Source organism: Temnothorax americanus, unplaced genomic scaffold (assembly GCF_048541705.1).
Source record: "Temnothorax americanus isolate GAGA-0224 unplaced genomic scaffold, ASM4854170v1 Scaffold42, whole genome shotgun sequence".
Taxonomy (NCBI): Eukaryota; Metazoa; Arthropoda; class Insecta; order Hymenoptera; family Formicidae; genus Temnothorax; species Temnothorax americanus.
In genome coordinates, this window is record NW_027509570.1 from 1,328,363 (window position 1) to 1,344,981 (window position 16,619).

A 16,619-nucleotide genomic window follows, 5' to 3' on the forward strand; every position below is an offset into this window, starting at 1 on the left:
AAACTATAATCACACGCATTATACGCGCAAACTATACGTCCACTTACCATAAATTCACCATTTCAATCATAAAGTTGCGAAACATATTATTTGTAGTTAATTTTGTGGTTTTTATTATATTATTACTTTATTATACAATATTAAGAAATAAAAATAGTTATGTTACAAAAAGACCTTATATTTGGTTTAAAATGACGTCTTTATAGATGGTCTAAGAAATGACGTCTTATAAACGTCCATTATTAGTCGCCGACGTCATAGACCAAAAATGACTAAAAATATACGTCATTATGTCGTCACTTTGCTACTTGGGATGCATACTGTCTCAATCAAGTTTTTCCTTCAAAACGCTCAATTAATCGATGCGAATTCTCAAATTGATCCCGGCACATTTATTATTTAATAAAACATAAGAAAAATAATGCCAGAAATGCTCTTAAATTATAAACTTTCGTACATTTATCTTTTTTCTCTTTTATAAAATATATATAAAGATTGGAAAAATATAAAAATTGGAATGTATAAAATATATATACTTTAGACTCGATCGAGAAGGTCGATTACAGAGGGTGTTTTTTACTTAAGAATCACCCTGTATATGAGATTAGGACACTTATGGAACTTTTCGAAATGAATCAGAGTTGTTTAGTTTTTTTCCTAGATTTCTCTTGTGTTTTCTAGAGAAAACGAAATAATTCCAATCGAAACTCATTCTGAAAAATTCTATAATACGTGCCTGTATAGTATATCGAGAACAAAGCGAGAACAAAGAGTAAAAAAGGCAGAACTGTAAGAAGTTGTAAAAAATAATTTTAATTAATTGAAAAGTTTATTTGTTCATATAAATACAAAAGAGATAATTAATTTAACTACTTATTTTATCATTATGGTGAGTAAATGAAGTTCATTAATTTAAGTTTAATCAGTATCGCAAATATCGCTTATGCTCATTTACTACGTTTACGCGAGCTTTACTTCTGTAGTAACTTACGCGATATCACTCGTTTACGCGGAGTAACTTATCTAAGTTACTACAAACGCCCGTTTACGCGACGGACGTCGCGTAAGTTACTACAGAAGTAACGCTCGCGTAAACGTAGTATGTATTTCCTAAATAAATACACAAACTTGAAGGGGATATTCCTTAGCTTATTTTAAGAAGAAAAAGTCCTATAAACATATGTGCTAAACTGCTTCGTTTTCAAAATACAAGGTGTCAAAGTTGAGAGAAAGAATATGAAAATTTCGAAAATCTTTAGATGCACCAGGTGCGCATCTAAAAATGTTTGACTATTTTGAAAACGAAGCAGTTTATGACATAGGTTCATAGGATCCTTTCTTTCTAAAATAAGCTAAGGTATATCCCCTTCAAGTTTGTATACTTACTTAGGAAACACCCTATATCATAATGACATGTGATATACATGTATATATGTATATGTATGTATATATTTACACATTAATATTTACACACGAGCGATTCAGATAATGTAGTTCTCGCTTATTAAAAGAGACTTTTTCCTACGATGTACATATACTAGCGTAAATACACATTCGAATTTAGCTGTATAAAAATTGAGCAAATTATATTATCTGGAGTAACAATTACGTTGCAGTTAATTGTTCGAAAATACCAGACTAATAGATGCTGTCGTCGGAAATACCAAGGGTAAGCTAAATAATAATTAAATTTAATTTAATGCCTATTCATTTAGGAAGTAAAAACGGGCTACGGAAGTTTTTCAAACTTGCGTCACTAATAATAGCTAAAATCCGAGGAATAGAGGTGGCATGCCGCTTAACCCTTCATAATTGAGCACTGAACGAAAAACGACGATAGTGACGAAGATAATTTTCGTACAAAGTGAGGAATGTGCTTTTTTGTTCATTAGCTGCTGCGTGTAATTTTTTTTTTTTTTATTATAGATAAATTCAGAAACGTTAGGGAATGCACGAGTGTGATATTATTAAAATGTCATAAAAATAATAATATATAAGGATACATATATATGTATATAAGATATTCCATTTTAATGGAAACAGCTAGCTATATATATATATCTCCTAAACATATTAGTAAAAAAATGTTTCAGACAAAAGTTATATATATGGTTTGGAGGACCATAAACTCAAACTATTGATTTTTTTTAAACTCTACTTCAATACTTTTCTATGCAGAATAATTAAAAGAATGTCATATTATGTAAAAAAAATCATATTGTATCCATAAGTTACTTATTACATATATTGCATGTATGTAATAAATTACTTATAGACACACGTCGTACTTATGTATTATTCCTTCGAATAAAGTTATTGTAAGAACATTGGATGTGCAAATACTTTTTTGATCCACTGTACTTCCCAGTGAACACAATATTAAGACGTCTTAATGATGTCTTTAAGACGTTATGTGTCTCGATTTGAGACATGCGTGTTGTCTATTTAAAAATAAGATGATGATAACCTTCATATGATTTTATAAAAACGTTTTTTTTCCGAAAATTGATTTTACCATTATTTGTCCCCTTCCAGACTATACGACTTTTGTCTGAAACATTTTTTTGTACGTCAAGTTTAAGAGATATACAGCTGTTTCCATTAAAATGGGGCACCCTATATAACGTAATGCAGATTGTTAAACTTTTTGCTTTTAATAACCTTTCGCTTAACATTATTATGATTAATAGAATATTTAATCATCCAATGATTTAAGATTATAAGCAATAACTAATGTACAAAACATTTCCCACTTTGTGCTACGATTGTTTTATGTCTGTCTATAGCTATCTTTCGTTTAGCGTTCAGTGACACTTAGCACAAACAGTCAAGCAGTACGTCGTTGTCTTAGAATCTTCAAATGGGCTCGAATAATATATTTCCTTCAAAACCAGTCTTCGAATACCATTACGTATATTTGAAATATGTGAAATTTTTTGACTAGACGTCTGTATCTTTATGCACTGCGACAGTTTTATAAGCAATAAACCAAAAAGCAAGAAACCAGAGAAGGCAAAAATTCAAATAACTTCATGAATTTGTCATAAAAATGTCTTCAAGAAAATACAATTATGTTGTAACATCAATATTTTGCCCCGAAAGAATGAATTAAAATTCACCTGTTAAAAGAAATGAATAAAAAAGAAACAAGATACATATTACGAAATCAGAAATTATATACAATAAATTATATGTGCGATTGGAAGCATTTATGGGCATAATATCAACTGAAGTTATCGCATTTGAGTTCAATAATTCAAGAGGGACATTAGCTATAAAATCAATCGTCGAGTCAGATCCATTATAATGTACCGTGTTATTGTGAGACGTTATTTAAAAACTATTTTTATCACAAGTACGCGTTGAACGCAAGTGTAAAGAGTAACAAAACAGAAATAGAGAAAGAACGGAGATCTCGAAACTTGACGTTGGTCCTTTACAAGAAGATATTGCCAGGTGTACTGTACTGTCCTTTTCGAGAATGTGTATCAACCGCTCTGACCGCAAAGTAATAATTGTTACCCTCGGAAAACTGTAACAAGAATATTGCTCTCATTAGTATTGCGAATTCCAAACAACGCACGAGGCTCGTTCTATCCCTTTGACGAGTTACAACATTGATGTTTTCAATTTACCTGAGTCAAGGTACACGCCATAGGCAGCGGAAGTGCGCGCACATCCCCCACTTTCTTCCACAGTGAAGTGCTAGGACTCACACCAGCGACTTCCTGATAAGCGTACAATTGATAACTGGCGATTTCCGCATATTTATCCGTTAGATTCATGTTCCAGGATAACACTATGCCTATGCGACATTAAAGTTATATTGAGAATTTCGTAGCTTGAAAGTTGACGTTGACGTCGTTGTATATAAAATAGAGACATTCATATAGAGTTTACCATTCGAGACTTTTGAAATCTTCAACGATGGTGCGGGCGGTGGAAGCTTCCAGCCAGGTGTCGTTGCGTAAGTTGGAATGTCTGGCAGTGGCGCCGGATGCTGAAATAAAACAGTACTAAAATCATACGCGCGTTCAATAAACAAATGTCGTACGAGATAGCATCACGTGCTCGCGGATATTCACCTTATTTATCTGTAGAACTGCAGGCGTGGTTAGTAGGCGCACAGTACCATTCGCGAGTGTTGATACTCCTGTTGACAAAATAATGAAGTAAATAACACAATGTTAAACAATGCGACGAGCATCATATTTTTTGTAACCATTTTTCACTGTAGTTCTTCTAAATCGTAGTATTGTAATAATGTATTATACAAAAAAAAAGATTGCGTATATTAATACACGTTCTTTTCTTTGATATAATTTACGTACCTTTATAAGTAACAGTTGAAAACGGTGGCCTATTAGGTGTGCTCACAGGTCGTATCTAGAAAATATTTGACGTTCTTGTTCATATAAAACAACATTACAATAACTTTCTTATTCTCAGAAAGAACGTTTCTGGCAAGAACGTGTTACTACTAACCTGTACTTGCTGATTAGCATTTGATGCTATCAATACTTGTCTTGGCGAGCCTGTGCCACTACTTTGCATCACATACGCCTGCAGTCTAGGCGGATTCACATTATTCTAAAAAAATTAATATAATATATATAATCATACATCTCCTTCGTTCCTTTTTAAATACTACCCCGATAGGAAAATTACACAAATATTGTGCAATACGTGCATCATTCACGTGAGAGAACGTTCACACGTATTGCGCTAAGATGATTCCTCATAACGTAGCGTTCTTGCCGGTATAAAATTTCTAAATGATATTTGTACAAAAGTTAATAACGTCAATTTTAAGTTTAAATTTTGCACAATTATTTCAACATTTAAAAGCAAAAATTACTCCAGCAAATATCGATATACATACAACAATTACATTCATCATGTTTTACGAGAAAAGATGTCATCTATCGGCGACCCAGCAAATACAGAATATGCTACGTAATACAGGAGTAACACATAATAAAACTCAACTATATTTCTCAATTATCTTGAAACTATTCGCGCACGTTCTTTTCAGCGTTAACTTTGCAATATTCCGCTAAGATCATTCCTTATAACGTTGCTGTCTTACTGAAACACTATTTAGAAATAACGTGTGCAAATATTTGTTTAAAAATCTAAATTTTTAATAGCCGTGTTGTATATCGTTAGCATTCATACGTGCGGCATTCCCACGTTTATCTAGATTTTATCATATAATTTTATAAATTTTTTCCTCTCACACATGTACAATAGATAAGACAAAAATGCTTACAACGAGAGCAGTTGATACTGGCTGTTGATTAGTCGTTATCACTTTTATACTAGTCGGCTGCGTCGTAATTGCTACGTTTGCCGGTAATGTCTGTATTACCCTTTGGAAAGATTGCGCAGGTTTCGGTGTTATATTCACGTGCTGTTCAATTATAGGTGCTGTAGTCTTAACTTTCGCATTTGCTATTACAATATAGAACATGTTAGATAATGAGGAAAACGTGATAATTACATATGTTTATTATCACGCGTCGTGATGAAGATAGATTATGGCCTTAAAGCATGCGCCATCTGTATATATGTAAATACGCATATACAGAAATAGTTGAGAAATAGATGAACATACATTTATTCTTTTCTTCCTCGTCCGTAAGATCAATAAGATCGTTATTTCTTGGCTTCGGAGCTATCGGACGATTTCCTTGATTTTGTATTTTGCCATTTAGGACAATAGTCTGTTGCGGCTGCAAACGTTGCATAAATTAACGTAATGCGATGTCATAAAATAAGTTTTCTGCTTTATATCGGTTATAAGTAGTATTAGATTAAGTCTTGTGTTACTTACAGCAGGTAAGATTGGCTGAATACCGCTAGGCTGGTTGGACAACGTTAGCGTGTGTGATGCTTCTAAAGGTTTAGCAACAACCAAAGCTGCGGGCGTCACGGTGGAAATAACAGACGCCGTTTGAGCCGGATGATTCTGCGTGATTATAGGAGTAGAGACGGTTACTACAGGTCGGGGCGATCTTATTTTAATTCCACCGCGTCTTGGACTTGTTACATTGTTATTTGCCTCAGTAGGTGGAGAAGTGGTGCTGGTGGTGGTGTTCGTGGTGTTTGCTGCAGGCTTGAGATTCGCGGTTTGCCGTAGATTCTGCATTCCGTGTTCCTAATGAGTAGAGACGTTAATATCGACCAACATAATTTTACATGAATACCGCGGAAATGAGTTCAACGATATCTCAGCGATAAATAAATACCGTTATAAAGCTGACTTGCAAGCCTACAGATCTATTTATTTTTATAGGCGCGACAGATTTGTCAGGATTCGCACGACGGTCTATCGCATTACGATTCAGCACCATTTCGAAATCCTTCACTTGCTTCATCAACTGTTGCATCTTCACACGTGTTGTTTCTTGATATTTCTCTGATATGCGAGCTTGTTCTCTGAGCTGTCCAATTTCACTGCGCATCGCGATTGTTTCGGCAATCTTTTGAATCAGGAGCTCCTCCAATTCCTTAAGCATATTAAACAGTAATATATAATAAGCACGCGTTTTAGTTTTCGTAATTACGTGAGATTCATTTTCATACAACAAACATATAATTAAAAACAAGTACGTAAAAGATATCTTATTGTATTTCAATATAAATATTTTTGTTTACCTCCTGCGTAAGTTTTGGTAATTTCTCTTTGAGGTCCCGCCGGAAAAATTTCTCTATAAAGGACAATTGTGTGACATCTTTCTTTTCTTCCGAGCCCTTGGTACTCATTTTCGCTTTCTTAATATTACCATTAAAAACCTCGTTTTCCGGACAATTACGTTTTAATGAAGGTGGTGATGCAGGACGTATATCCGGATTCAGTTTGTGATTCATTGGTACGAATACTTCCGTATTATCGCTAGAATCACTGTCGCTATTAAGATACTTTTTCCTGATTATCTCTTCTGCGTTTTTAGCCGTCTTCCGCTTTTGTCGCCCGCTCTCCTGTTCCTCTGTAATAATAAAATGCAAAAATATATCTTAATGTGTATATTAAAAAATATATAGTAAGAATTATAAATAAATCATAATAAAAGATTTTTACGTACAACAACAAAACACACAGACTGTACTGAGAAATGATTTATTTTAGAATGTACCCGGACGCATATCAACGCGAGGCTATGACGTCTTAAAGACGTCTTAATCCCAATTTGAGACATTGGGTTCACTGGGTATACTTTCTTATAAATGATACTGACAGACGTAAATAATTTTAAAACAATCATCTCTATAGAGATGATATATCCTCTTTCTCTACTTATCACATATTTCATATTATTATTACTACATTATTATAGATACATATAAATATCAGGATACGTTATGCGCGATATCGCCCTTGAAAATCTTTTGCAAAAGTTGCATGCAATCATCCATAAATCTACTTAGAAATCAGAAAATACGATTGCACTTGACTATCCAGACAACACAATGTCCAAAATCGGGGACATATGACGTCTTATGACGTCTCAATGACGTCATATGTCCTCGATTTTAGACATTGATAGCGTTTTTTCTTGGCTGCACTATTGCCCACTAGTGCAACACTAGTGCAACATTAATGCAACGCTATTGGGTAGTGCAGGGCAGTGCAGGGCGATAGTGCAGCCAAGAAAAAACGCTATGAGTTGTCTGGGACGCATGTTTCAAATCGGGACCCATGATGCCTTAAAAACGTCTTATGTCCCGATTTGAGACATGTTCACTGAGTATATAAAACTAAATATTCTTGTATCAAATTTCTTTAAGTATTTTTTTTAATCTTCTATTAGATATTGATAAAATACCGTATTTCGCTTTTAACGTTAAATATTTCCTACCTTGTTTATCTTCTTCAGTACGATCTTGTACCGTATTGATTGTTTTTTTAATTCGTTTATTTCTCGGAATGACCGTGTCAACATTTTTCGTTCCATTCTCGCTATTAGAATTATCCACATCGCTAGGTACTAATAAAATGTTTGTTAATAATAAATTATTATCTATAGTTTGAGTTACAAATTTATCAACATTACGGTCTTCGGTTACTTCTGCGTTATCTTTAACATTGGATGAAATATTTTGATCTTGTATCAATGAAATATTCGTCACTTTTTCTGTGACGTTTGAAATATTTGATGCACTTTTGCTTTCTGTTACATCCATCGGCTCTGAATTCTTGTTTTTATTTTTATGCGCAATAGTATCTATATATGATAATGAATCCTTAGAATTACCGGACGTGACTAAATCCACGTAATCTGGACCATTATTAAGTTCGACATGTGAGCTTTTTAGAGAGTGACTGTTATTTTTAATACGTTTGTCTACTATTTTGTCTTCTAAATTATCATCATTATTATTAGAAACAATCACATTTGTAATCAATTTTTCACTCTTACATATCTTAATATTAGCAGAATCTACAGAAGGGATATTACTGTCTACACTGTCTACGTTATTTAGCTCACAATTTGTCGAAATTATTTTGTTACTATCGCTGGATGCCTCTTTTAGATTTTCTTCACTATGAGTTGTTAGTTCTGCATTTCGAACATTACTTGTGTGTGTATGATTATTTATAGACAATTTATCATTTTCTATTGCGATATGTCCCTTCAATACTGCACTTGGACACGCGTTGGTTACATCGGTAATCTTTAAATCTTTGCTAGATTTGAATGTACACTTTTCATTAAATTCATTAGCAGTCGCACTGGTATTTTCCGACTTACGTATATTATCTTGTACTTGTTTGTTTTCGGATGTATATTCATCTAAGGGCGCTGCAACAAATCAAATGATTGATCCCTCCTTCGTTTCCAATGTTTTAAGAGTGAGGAGCAATATAAGAAGTGATTACACAAGTTCATTTCAAAAATTTGCATCAATATTCTTGATGTGACGAAAACTTGATTTGGTAATAGTAACAATTTTGTCATTCGCAAAGATCTTACCTGTATCATGTTCGTTCTGCGCTGATTCTTCACTATCAGACTTGGAAACTTCTTTTACAGTCTCCCGCAGGTCGGAGCATAGTGTTTTTTCTGCGATTTTATCTAAAATTGGTTGTTCTGCAAACAAAACAAAAATGCTAGTATTTATATAGATGCAAAAAAACGCAAACACATCCATAAATAAAAAGACTTCCATTTTATTTAATTTTATAAAATATAACTACTTTCTTTCTCTCTCTCTTTTTCTTTCTCTCTTCTGTGACATTTATGTTTGGGTATTTCTAGATTTAACATTTTATGTCTTCTTTTGCAAGTTATTTTATGGACAGTTCCATTCAACACAATGGAAAGAAACATATATATCAGGGTATCATTCAGAAATTATTCAATGACATATATCAAGCAATATATGTTAATTTACTTCTCATAGATAAAAAATAATAATTACATACCAGCTATTCTACTTTGCGATTTTAATTCCGCAGTATTTGTGTCATTTGTTGTAGTGTTCTCTTGCTCGTCATCGTCAGATAATCTCAAGCGCAAACTATCATCGGACAGTGCATCTTCGTCGTCCCCGTCGTCTTCTACACCGAATAATAATTCATCCTCTTTCTCTTTAGACAGTTCATCATTATCAGTTCTATCGTCACATGTGACTGGGGAACTAGATTCTGAATTATGCACTGTTCCAGCTTGCGTCTTTTCCATTATAAAATTGAGCACCGTAAAATGTCACTGTTCATTTATCTTGACAATTAAATACTTTTTTCAATCTATAATAGAAAACTACATGAGAGACATATGCACAACATAATAATACACTATTTAATATATAATCCTAATTTAATATATATATATATATCTGTACTATATATAAGAGTGTACTATATCGCTGTAAATATACATATATATGTGTATATATAGTCAGAGATATTTTAACATATATTAACTCAGAGGTAATTTAGTAAATTAACGCAAAAAACTGATATTTCAGTGAAATATTTATAGATCTTTATTCCCACAAGATTTTTACAATCATAAAATATATATATAGTGCGTTGTATTTGTCTTAAATATGGTAAACCATTTATGCCCGATCTACAATGGCTGTAGTAAGTCTCAAGCTGTAAGAAATTGACCAATTACAGGAATGTGAGGAGAATAATCGACTGTGATTGGTCAATTTCTTACATCTTGAGGCTTACTACAGCTTACTACAGCTATTGTAGATCGGGCATTATATTAAATGTATTCAATTTTTGGGGACTGCTACAGAAAATATCTCGAAAATTTAAAACATCCATGAAATAAAAAAATTACATAAGACAAGCACATTGCATTTCGTATCCCGATTGACAGCGCCAATATATATTTGACAGCATCATCAATTTCGCGAAAGTATCGTCAATGAAAAAAGTAGTCCAGTCGTAGAGCGGGCGTCATTGTGGTTTAGGTACTGTTTGTCTCGTGGATAACCTCTCTACAAGATCCGTTTCTAAACCGAAATAATAGTAATAAATTAATACGTTTAAAAAAATGGAACGGAAAAAGAAGGGGAAAAGAAGGCAAATAATTCTGACGCAGTTTTGAATAACAATATCTCTCGAGTTTCGAGAAATTGCCATCTTCGGGACAAAACAGTTGAATACCGAGACACACCGTTCCACTATCAACCAGCTTTGCACCCGCAAAATGAGGGTTTTTTGCTCTAAATAAAAAAAACACTTCGAAAAAAAAAAAAAGATAACTACTTGTCATAATTGGCTTATGTTCGAGAAATTCTTTCCTCCTCCCTTTCCTCCCTACCCTTTTTCGTACATATAGTGCGTTTATTTCTCTTTTTCCGCCTTTTTGTGGGCATCCGTCTCGTGGGATCAGACGGAATATATTTCTGTTTAATGTGTCGACATAATTGCCGCTCTTAATTTAACGATTAGTGCATAGAGGTTACTCATTACTCGTCGAACGAAAAAGCACCTTAACATTTTGACGCCTACTGTACACTGTACCGCGTGCGCGCGCGCGCGCGCGCACGCCTCATTCTGGATCGATGCCCGTCGTACGCGAGGTCACTATTTTGCTGAATATGACGATTGACGCAAAAATCCGATGCGTCCCGATGAAACGGGATGCCCGTCGCGTTCGTAAGATAAACGTGTGCACAAATCGTCGCGGAAATTGTTCGCTTGTGATCGAACGACGCGATCAGGCCCTGACTAAGGGGGCCGAGGGCCCTGACCTTATCCAGGTATAAAAGATGGCGGGCCGAAAACGAGTATCTCCCGCTTGCTCCAGCTGAAAGTTGTACAACGGCGTACTTTTCCAGTCGGAGAAGCCTTTATCCGTGATCCTCGATGTGATCTCGTTATATACAAGTCTGGCTTTTTTTCCAATGACGAGGGCTATCCGCGAGTCGTGTTGCACAACCTCGAACGGACGCGAGAAAGCGCGCTTATCTGTGTAAAATCACTTTAAAGGTGCATCACCTCGAAAAGATTATGCCCCTTAAATAGGGCACGTTGCCTTGGTTTTGCATCGGCATGGGCGAAAATTTCGAGAACACACGAGTTGCGGTAGCGGAGAGTGTGTTTCATCGGGGATGTTCGTTCAGCACAAACGAGATGTCATGGAACGACACGATGGCACTTCGGTCGAGAACGGAACGTCGCTTGCGGAACGTCGCGAATGTCGCTATCGCCGCTCTGGCGCTCTCCACATCGTTCTCCCGGTTCTCCCCCGATATCTTCAAACGCGAGTTAAAGAAACCGCGCGAACTGTCTACAGCGTCATCGATGGGTTTGCGCATCGAGCGTGGAGTCGGTGGAGTACACTGCACTTAGGCCCCGAGTTTCCATCCCGAAGATTGCCGAGCGTGCACGAAGCATCGAAAAATGCGAGCAGAAAGCAGAAACTGCGCTTGTAACGTCCCGATTCGCTGCGCAATAAAGGAATCTTATTTTTAACCGGCACATACAGGCCGACATACCGGCAATTAATTTTCGAAAAAATTTTGCTGCTCCATTTATGTCCGTCTGGAGGGGCTAGAAAGACGCGTAGCACGTCCAAAAAAATTTTTTTTCTAATGACGTGGCATCAAATCCAAAAACATGGTTTGTTTCTGACCGTTTCGTATTCCACTCGAATTTTTCCTTTCACTTTCGTAGATTCATATGTTTTTATTCGAATGTAACACACGCATACACGAAATAGGTCTTATCGATCTTACCAGCTTGTTACACATCAGCTGGCATATTTGCATAGTTTTTGTTATATTATTCCATCAAGATCCTTATATTGGGCCCAAATTTATAATCGATTTCTCAATGACGTCTTGTGCGTTCATGTGAGATCATTTAATAATTTACACACATGGAATGTTCGTCACGGATTCGTTTTATTGAGCGGTTGATGAATAGAGCCCTTCCCTTTTACTCGCCGCACCAATAGCACAGTTCATGGTGGGGGAAACGGTACAGCTCCTCGTCGTATTGTAGGACGATCGATTTTCGTCACTTTGCCTCGATCTTAAGTTCGATACTTGACTGTAATATAGATTTCTGCACTTTTGATCTTGAAAAATTAATTCTGCCTCATTGCTTAATTAGGTTGACGCGTGTACATATCATCCAGTAGACGTCAGTGCTGACACACTATCGAAATTTATTTTTCTTCAATAACACAATTCTAATTCAAGTTATATGTGTCAACATATTCATAGGTTTCTCATTAGCCAGACAACCTTGGCGATATCGGGAACAAATTGACATCTTTCCCCCTCCTCTTTTTCCATCTTCCAGGTCGGATATTATGCAATCTATATTTCCGACAAGCAAGAGAGGAAGCAGGAATTATATTTTTAGGTACAATTGTCTATTTGTAATTTGCAATAGAGCAAAAAAAAAATTTGCAGAAGAACACAACTAATTCGTCTATTACTACGTTTACGCGAGCGTTACTTCCCGTAGTAACTTATGATACGTCACCCGTTTACGCGAAGGACGTATCGTATAAGTTACTACAGAAGTAACGCTCGCGTAAACGTAGTATATCTTATTTTAGAAAGTTCCAAGTGAACATAATGTTCGTTTTCGCTACACTTCTGAACTAGTGCAATAAGTTAGAATGAAAGAAAATATATTTGTTTTATTCTAACTTATTACACTAGTTTAGACGTGCAGCGAAAACAAACAGGCCTAATAATAATAATGTCTCAAATCGAGAGATATAACGTCTTAAAGACGTCATTAAGACGTCATATCTTTCAATCTTTCTTATGCTACTATTAAGGTCGATCTACATTAATCGTAATGTTCATCGTAAACTCCTTACGACGATAGCAGCTATCGTAAGCTCATCGTATGACGTGATTCAACTTGAACTCTTGATTACGACGCTTGTCTGGCGTTACAACAGTAACCTACAAACCTAACCTATCAACCTTCTCGACGCGCGAATAAAAGTGTGTTTATAGATATATTCGCATAGATATACTGTTTACAACAGCTTTTCTTTGCTTACGACCACGATCGCTATTATGATTAAAGCATTACAATAGATGTAGATCGGGCTTTAAAGACGTCGTCATTATATAATTAAGACGTCATATCTCCCGATTTGAAACATACGTATTATCTGGGTTCTTTTTTCCATATATCCTTGAAGCATTTTATTTCAGAAAATTCTTTGACACATCTTATTTTAAAAGTAATTTTTTTGATACATCCTTTAAAGTTTCTACTTCTGAATACGGTACCTCTTTCTACCTGATACGCTTCTCTCTCCGCTCTTCGAATGTCCAAAATGTTTAACGCTATCAGACACTGACTTAACCCTTAAAGTGCATACGTTTTTTCGGTACCTTCTAAGTGGATATGTGGGTCTGTCACGTTCAACGCTATTTTTCCCTACCTTAAAGTATTTAAAAAAATCTAAAAAAATTCATGAAACGTCTGTCTACATTGTAATTGACGATTTTATAGTTAATTTAATAAACATCGTTTATTTAATATCTTTTAACAGGCTTGTAAGTTTTACAGTTACGAGCAGATATCACTTTGGCTCGAACGCCGTAGACCCACGTATGCACGTTAAGAGTTAAAATTCTTTTCTCAGTGAGTAAAATTTTTCTGCACGTGTAGTTTCGAAAAATATAATATCCGAAAATTTGCGATTACTGTAATGAAAACATTCATGCTAAAAAATACAATTTTTTTTCATTTCAAACAGTTTTCAAATTATGGGTTTGACGTTTTCCCAAGTACGATCAGGCGTAGTGTGAATGTTTTTTGTTTATCTCCAGCATCCAATAATCGCGCGAGATGGACAATCACATAAACGCACAGGCACACGCGATTCACAGCATACTCAACATAACCTCAACTCGTGATTGGCTAAATGCTAAATTCCTCGCGATTTCAAAATTAGTATAGATAATAGAAAAAACTCTCTTTCCGTATAACTTCGTATGAACTTTTTTACTATAACGTTTTGTGAATTTATAGACACACGGCAAAAAACCTAAAAAATATTGTACATTGGATTTTGAAGTACAATAAAAATATTGCTGGCTGTCACATTAACGACAATGATAAACTTTTGCTTTATTATAATATATTAAAATATATAACGAACCGCACATGCAAAAATTTTATAATTTATTCTAACAATTCTATAAAAGTAATAAAAAATGTTATGTACAAGCCTGTATTTAACTGCTGTTACTGTATGTACTTTTGTCACCCACGTGACCCATTTTAAATGCCTACCTTAAATATCTCTTGAACAATACATGTTAAAGAAAAATGTTTCAGATAAAAATTGGAGGGTTCAACACGGGCCTTGAACCCAAAATCTAAAAAGATTGTCTATTGGTTCTCTTTGAATCCTAGGTTCAACTTTTATCTAAAACACTTTTCTTTAAAATGTATTGTTCAAGAAATATTTAAGGTGGACATTTAAAATGGATCACCCTGTATATATACATATTTATTTATTTATAAAGTTTAGGAAAGTATATAATAACTCACGTTTGAGGAATCTAAACTATGTAGAAAATTAATAGATATAATAAAAAATTGAACGTATTCAATTTACTAAGAATTAAAGAAATGTTAAAATGTCATAATTTAAAAAATGTTAAAAATAGATATTTATAATAATAGAATCAATAATTAATTGTATTTTTAAAATATGTTTATATGCGCAGTATTCTCTAGAAGTCTCGATGGAAGATCGTTACTGAACAAGTAGTGCCATCTGTCGTTGCTTTTATCTTGATGACAAAATGATGCTATGTCATTACGTAACAATGTTGCAAAATGTGAAATTATCTTTCAATTTCTTATATTGTAATTGCCAAATCTTCTTTCAGAGATATAATCCCAATATTTGATTATAACCAAATACATTATTTTCTAATTTAACACGAAAAGGTTAGATAATATAGATACCAGAACATTTTTCTTGTTACTGATATCTATAAAAAAAACCTTGTAGAACATCATAAATTCATTCTAAACAGTCTCAAAGATACAAAGCATCTCCTACTTGAATATACATAAAAATGAATATAAATATGAAATAATGCGAAATATTGCGCGATCGTAACCTACAAGATATTACGATTACAATAACAAATAAAATTATATGTATGTATATATATATCAAAAAATTTCTACAAAAAAAATAGATCAAACTAAATGAAAAAAATATTTTGAAGCTTTAACATTACCATGTGATTTGAATCGATTCTTGTGATATTCTGGTTTCGGTATTACGTTATTGATGAACGCGCGCGCAACAAATATAATTCGTAAACAAAAGGTCAATGAAGACGATTGAAACATATATCATTTATATCTACCTAATAACTAAGATTTCAGAAAATTGAACATTTGTCGACGTTCGTGAAAATATTATGTATCTGTATATCATTGATTTATGATATATTACAGTACGACGTAAAAAATAAATCGTACTTCTCGTGGAATAAAAAGTTTGGTTAACCTCAAAATTGATGAAATCATCTAGTGTGTATCCTAGAAACAACAACAAAATGGCGTACACAAAGCTACATAAAATGGTGTCGTTGCTACGTCAAAGAGTCTCTATATATCACGAACAAACGACTCCGTGCATATTTGGGCCTTGAGGCCCAATTCTGGCAATTTGCCTCATTCGATCCATGGTTATAATTACTGGTATTTATTTCGAAAAAATTTATAGATAAAAATACAAGTGAAAAAAATTATTTTGTTTTACGTTTTAAAATACGCACACACATCTCTCGAACATCTTAAAAATCTAAAACGGGACTGAGACGTATACGAGTTCAAAATTTGAATAGAGAAACGTGCGATAAAATGACACGCCGCGCAACGTTTCGAGTCCCAATAACACGTTTGTTCGTCACAAATCCAACGGCGTTAACACTAAGCCTATATCAAGATATCATATTAAAATAATAATCGATAAACTTACGTTATATTATTGTGTGGGAAGGTTTCAAGCAGTGTTGTTAACTTTTCACCACGTGGAAATAGGTTATATTTAAGGCAAATATGCCAGAAACACTGACTGCACTTCTACTCAGGCTTGCCAGATTGTCGAGCAGCTGCAACACCGCAAAAAGCTAAACAA

At 34.3% G+C, this 16,619-nt stretch overlaps 1 protein-coding gene across 7 annotated transcripts; it reads right to left on the minus strand.

Annotated features, from left to right (window-relative positions):
• Window positions 1-1,817: 1,817 nt before the first annotated feature.
• Window positions 1,818-16,619, minus strand: Wde (Fibronectin-III type domain-containing protein windei). Of its 7 annotated transcripts, none has more exons than XM_077416270.1 (15): window positions 16,461-16,619; window positions 9,431-9,754; window positions 8,979-9,095; window positions 7,863-8,807; window positions 6,661-6,992; window positions 6,252-6,512; window positions 5,837-6,160; window positions 5,618-5,735; window positions 5,273-5,454; window positions 4,486-4,590; window positions 4,332-4,386; window positions 4,086-4,153; window positions 3,901-4,000; window positions 3,636-3,805; window positions 1,818-3,532 (listed from the first exon to the last, which is right to left on the minus strand). In XM_077416270.1, exons 2-15 carry the CDS (start codon window positions 9,687-9,689, stop codon window positions 3,437-3,439), a joined length of 3,132 nt encoding a protein of 1,043 aa, XP_077272396.1. In that variant the 5' UTR covers window positions 9,690-9,754; window positions 16,461-16,619; the 3' UTR covers window positions 1,818-3,436. The 7 variants fall into 7 exon arrangements, with proteins under 7 accessions (XP_077272396.1, XP_077272398.1, XP_077272397.1 ...); XM_077416272.1 differs by lacking the exon at window positions 16,461-16,619 and adding an exon at window positions 13,735-14,406; XM_077416271.1 differs by lacking the exon at window positions 16,461-16,619 and adding an exon at window positions 11,468-11,734.

Coding starts and splice junctions, on each gene's coding strand:
- Wde (XM_077416270.1), bottom strand. CDS start 9,689: ATGGAAAAGACGCAAGCTGGAACAGTGCATAATTCAGAATCTAGTTCC. Junction 6,993..7,862: donor TACTGAAGAAGATAAACAAG/GTAGGAAATATT, acceptor TTATTATTACAG/AGGAACAGGAGAGCGGGCGA. Junction 6,513..6,660: donor TACCAAAACTTACGCAGGAG/GTAAACAAAAAT, acceptor AATATGCTTAAG/GAATTGGAGGAGCTCCTGAT.